Source organism: Triturus cristatus, chromosome 7 (assembly GCF_964204655.1).
Source record: "Triturus cristatus chromosome 7, aTriCri1.1, whole genome shotgun sequence".
Taxonomy (NCBI): Eukaryota; Metazoa; Chordata; class Amphibia; order Caudata; family Salamandridae; genus Triturus; species Triturus cristatus.
Window position 1 is genome coordinate 1851777623 of NC_140590.1, and position 3442 is coordinate 1851781064.

Here is a 3442-nt window from a genome sequence, read left to right on the forward strand (position 1 = left end):
CCCTCCTCCATCCCGACTGTATCTCCATCCCACTCAGACTCATTCCAGTATAAAAAGTCATAAACCATTCTTGTGACCCATCGGATATTTTAGATCTCAGACCATCAAATCTCTTGCTTCCAATTTTTGTCATTATATGACCTCCCTATTAAAGTGTCCCTCACATCTAACCTATAATAACCTATTTATCCACCCCACCGATTATAGTACAAGCGCCCACTCCATGGACACTGCACTTGTGTTCGTATCTAACTTCCTCACAACTGTTCATGTTAACCACGTCTTTTCCATACCATCATTGCAGACTTACCACCACCCTTCACACGGTTCATTGCCCTACATTGCTATCTTCTCTCCACTCACAAGGCATCTCCGATCTGGGGGTCTGATGATGTTGTATCCTCTTCCTCAGTACTGGGTCTCAAAGACATAAAACCCCACTCCATTTCCAGTGAGCGTATTATGAGGATTTGCACAAGAGCAGCTCTTATTTTCATTATACATCACATCCTCGAAGATATTATCTCCTCATTTGGGTTCTCCATCACTTTTATGCTGACGACGCTCAAATCATTTTCTCTTTTTCTAGTCTTTATCCCATTTGAAGATGTGCCTAGGGCTGTCTCACTACCGTCTGATGTTGGGTGGTGACTGTCACTCATATTAAACTCATTCACAACTGAGGTCCTGTTTATCGCTGCCTCATAAGCACCAATGTCTGTAGCCCACCTAATCTAAAACCACCCATCCCCCAATCTGAAATTCTTCTCCTCTACAAGAAAACTTGGGGCTCTTTTGAGCCCACCAATGAAAATGGAATCCTACATAATCAACACAGCAGTCTGGTTCTAGTTATGGAAGATATACAACGTCTACTGTCTCAACCCATTGCACACAGCCGAGACCCTCGTTAATGCACTACTGCTCAATAGGCTTGGCTACAGCAATCGTTCACTCATGAGCCCCCAACTTTACTACTTTGCACTTCTCCCAGTAGTGCTAACCTTTTTGTAAAATCCTCCTAGCCAGACTCCTATCTCATCATACATTTGCCATACGGGTTTGCTCTTCTACAGACCTCTGACACGGTAAGGCGGTGAATGTCATGGCCCCTACTGACCTCTCAGACATCCCAACTTGCTACACACCTACTCAGAATCTCAGATCTACCAACCATAGCCTTCTTATCACATCTAAACGTCAACCTCCTCCAATTTTTGCCCATTTAGCTGCCTACACTGAGCTCCCTTGCACAAAACTCTGGAGATACAGGGTCTACAAGACGTTCATCCTCCCAGGTTCACCAAAAGGTTATTTTGAAAGAGTAAACATCTAGGAAGTGAATGCTTCCATGAACCTAGCTAGACTGTTGCTGTATGGGAATGGCAGAAGCATGTGATTGATCTGTGCTAAGGAGTCTCAGAACATGATGGGCAAAGGTATCTTCGGGAGAGCAAGAGATGGATTAAATTTATAGCCAAGGCTGCGTTCAACAAATCTAGTGAGCACAAAGAAGTGAAGAGGTGGAAATCCAAGTGAACCAGAACAGTTCTCCCTGCAGTCCCTGCTGAACCAAGAATGTGGGTTGAAAGGTTAGGTTTAGGTTTAATGATCCACATTGGGCAAGTGGTTGGTTGGAACAACCTCACCTGCAGCCTCAACAATCATAACCCCACGCGTGAAAATAAGAACAGCAAATCTTATTGCGCAGTATATCACATACTGGATCATCCACAAATTAATGATTAAAATATTAAAGCAATTCTAACATGCACAAAGAACAAGGTAGAGGAAGGGAGATTGTAAAAGTGGGATTGTAGCCTCATTGAAACATGAGTGGAAAGGGCATTTAATATGGATTGTGTGCCAGACGAAAGAAATTAGAGGATAGCTTTTAAGGGTTTCTGGTATAATGTGAAGTCTGTCAATCTCGACTAGGAGGAACGTTTTGCAGAAATTTTGGCATTTGTAACTGACTTGCCAACCACTGTGTTTGACCAACCACCATCACCACCAAGCAATATCGTAACCAAGAAATATTTTAAAGGTCAACTGCAGCCCATACACAGATGTATTGACTGATTTTATAATCAGGGTTGTGACATAATAAAAGGAGATAATATATCCTCTATCAGCAGAAGTCACATGTAATGGACGAAGGTGTAAGTATGTGTACTGAGTAGGTCTTTGAGATGAATTGCATAGTTCTCCTTACAATGAAAGTCATACTGAAGATGAGATCTGTGGATCAACCACAGAGAGAGATTCTGGTAGCCCAAAGCAAAGCCCGCAAGGCGCCTTCTCTCAACTTAGGATTGCTCAGGATGAGGGCCAATGAATGCAGAGATGGGTAGGCACTGATCACCACCGCACAAAGAAGACTTTGCCAGCTGTCATTCGGTAGGATCCCAGAGGCAGAGACATTGATGCTGGTTACAAAGGAGGCATAGAAGAGGAAAAAGATGATCATGACCGCCATTGCCCTGCAATGCGCCTTTATCGAAGGATTTCTAAATCCACCCATTTCACTGCCTTTCATCCGCAGGGCGTGGCGCCTAAGAGAGCTGAGTAGGAGGGCGGCCGCAAGCCAGAAGAGGGAAAAAGGCATTGAGGACCCCAGGGTGCAGACTAGTGTCCAAGATGAGTAATGAATGTTGGCTATAAATGCAGGTGCAGTGTTATTTTCTGAGAAAGGTTTGGTCATGTTGCCAAATATCTTGTCAATGTCCATACACAAAGTAAGACTGATGGCCAATGACACCAGCAGGGATCCCAGGAGCTTGAAGGGCAGCAGCTTGGAGAATCTTAGCTTCAGGAAGGAGAAGGCCATGTTGGTGAAATTTGCAATCTTCACACAGTAATAAACGCAGAGCCAGGTGGCACACCAGAGGCTTGAGAAGTTGAACAACAACCAGATCACAATGAACGGCATGTAACCTTGCGCCTGCCTCATACGGTCTGAGTATAAATATTGTAGATTATCGTTGATTATCAGTAGGCACTGGAAGCCAAAGCGGGTCAAGCCCAGACTGCCCAGAATAACGTTGGATGGGCGGCTGGATGGTGTCTTAAAATAGTCCATGGCATTCACAGTGATGAGGAAGACATTGGCTGCAATGCCAATGGTGAATTCTATCCATAACACGACCATACAAGCTGCAACATTCAGAGATTGCATGATGGCCCTGCAGACACAATCCCAGTGTTTGCTTCGAGTGCATGTCCTGGTCACTTTGTAGTAAAGGAAGTTGCTGTAGAGCACAAACTAGAAGGTCCTTCGTCTTTATAGAATGAAACAAACGCCCACACACAAACACAACAGAAGAAAACATTCAAATTTTACTCTTGGCTTCACGGTGAGAGTAGGTGAGAAGATGCAAATCTTTGATACTCTCCCTAGCACTCAAGCCTCCTGAGCCACAGGAACCTTTGCATATCCACC

At 44.3% G+C, this 3442-nt stretch overlaps 1 protein-coding gene across 1 annotated transcript; it reads right to left on the bottom strand.

Annotated features, from left to right (window-relative positions):
- Positions 1-2248: 2248 nt before the first annotated feature.
- On the bottom strand, positions 2249-3178 carry LOC146813444 (taste receptor type 2 member 2-like). The gene has a single exon (XM_085615428.1). The coding sequence runs from the start codon at positions 3176-3178 to the stop codon at positions 2249-2251; it is 930 nt and encodes a 309-aa protein (XP_085471554.1).
- Positions 3179-3442: the final 264 nt, after the last annotated feature.

What these genes read in the sequence shown, in the direction of transcription:
- LOC146813444 (XM_085615428.1), bottom strand. Translation starts at nt 3,178, where the DNA reads ATGCAATCTCTGAATGTTGCAGCTTGTATGGTCGTGTTATGGATAGAA.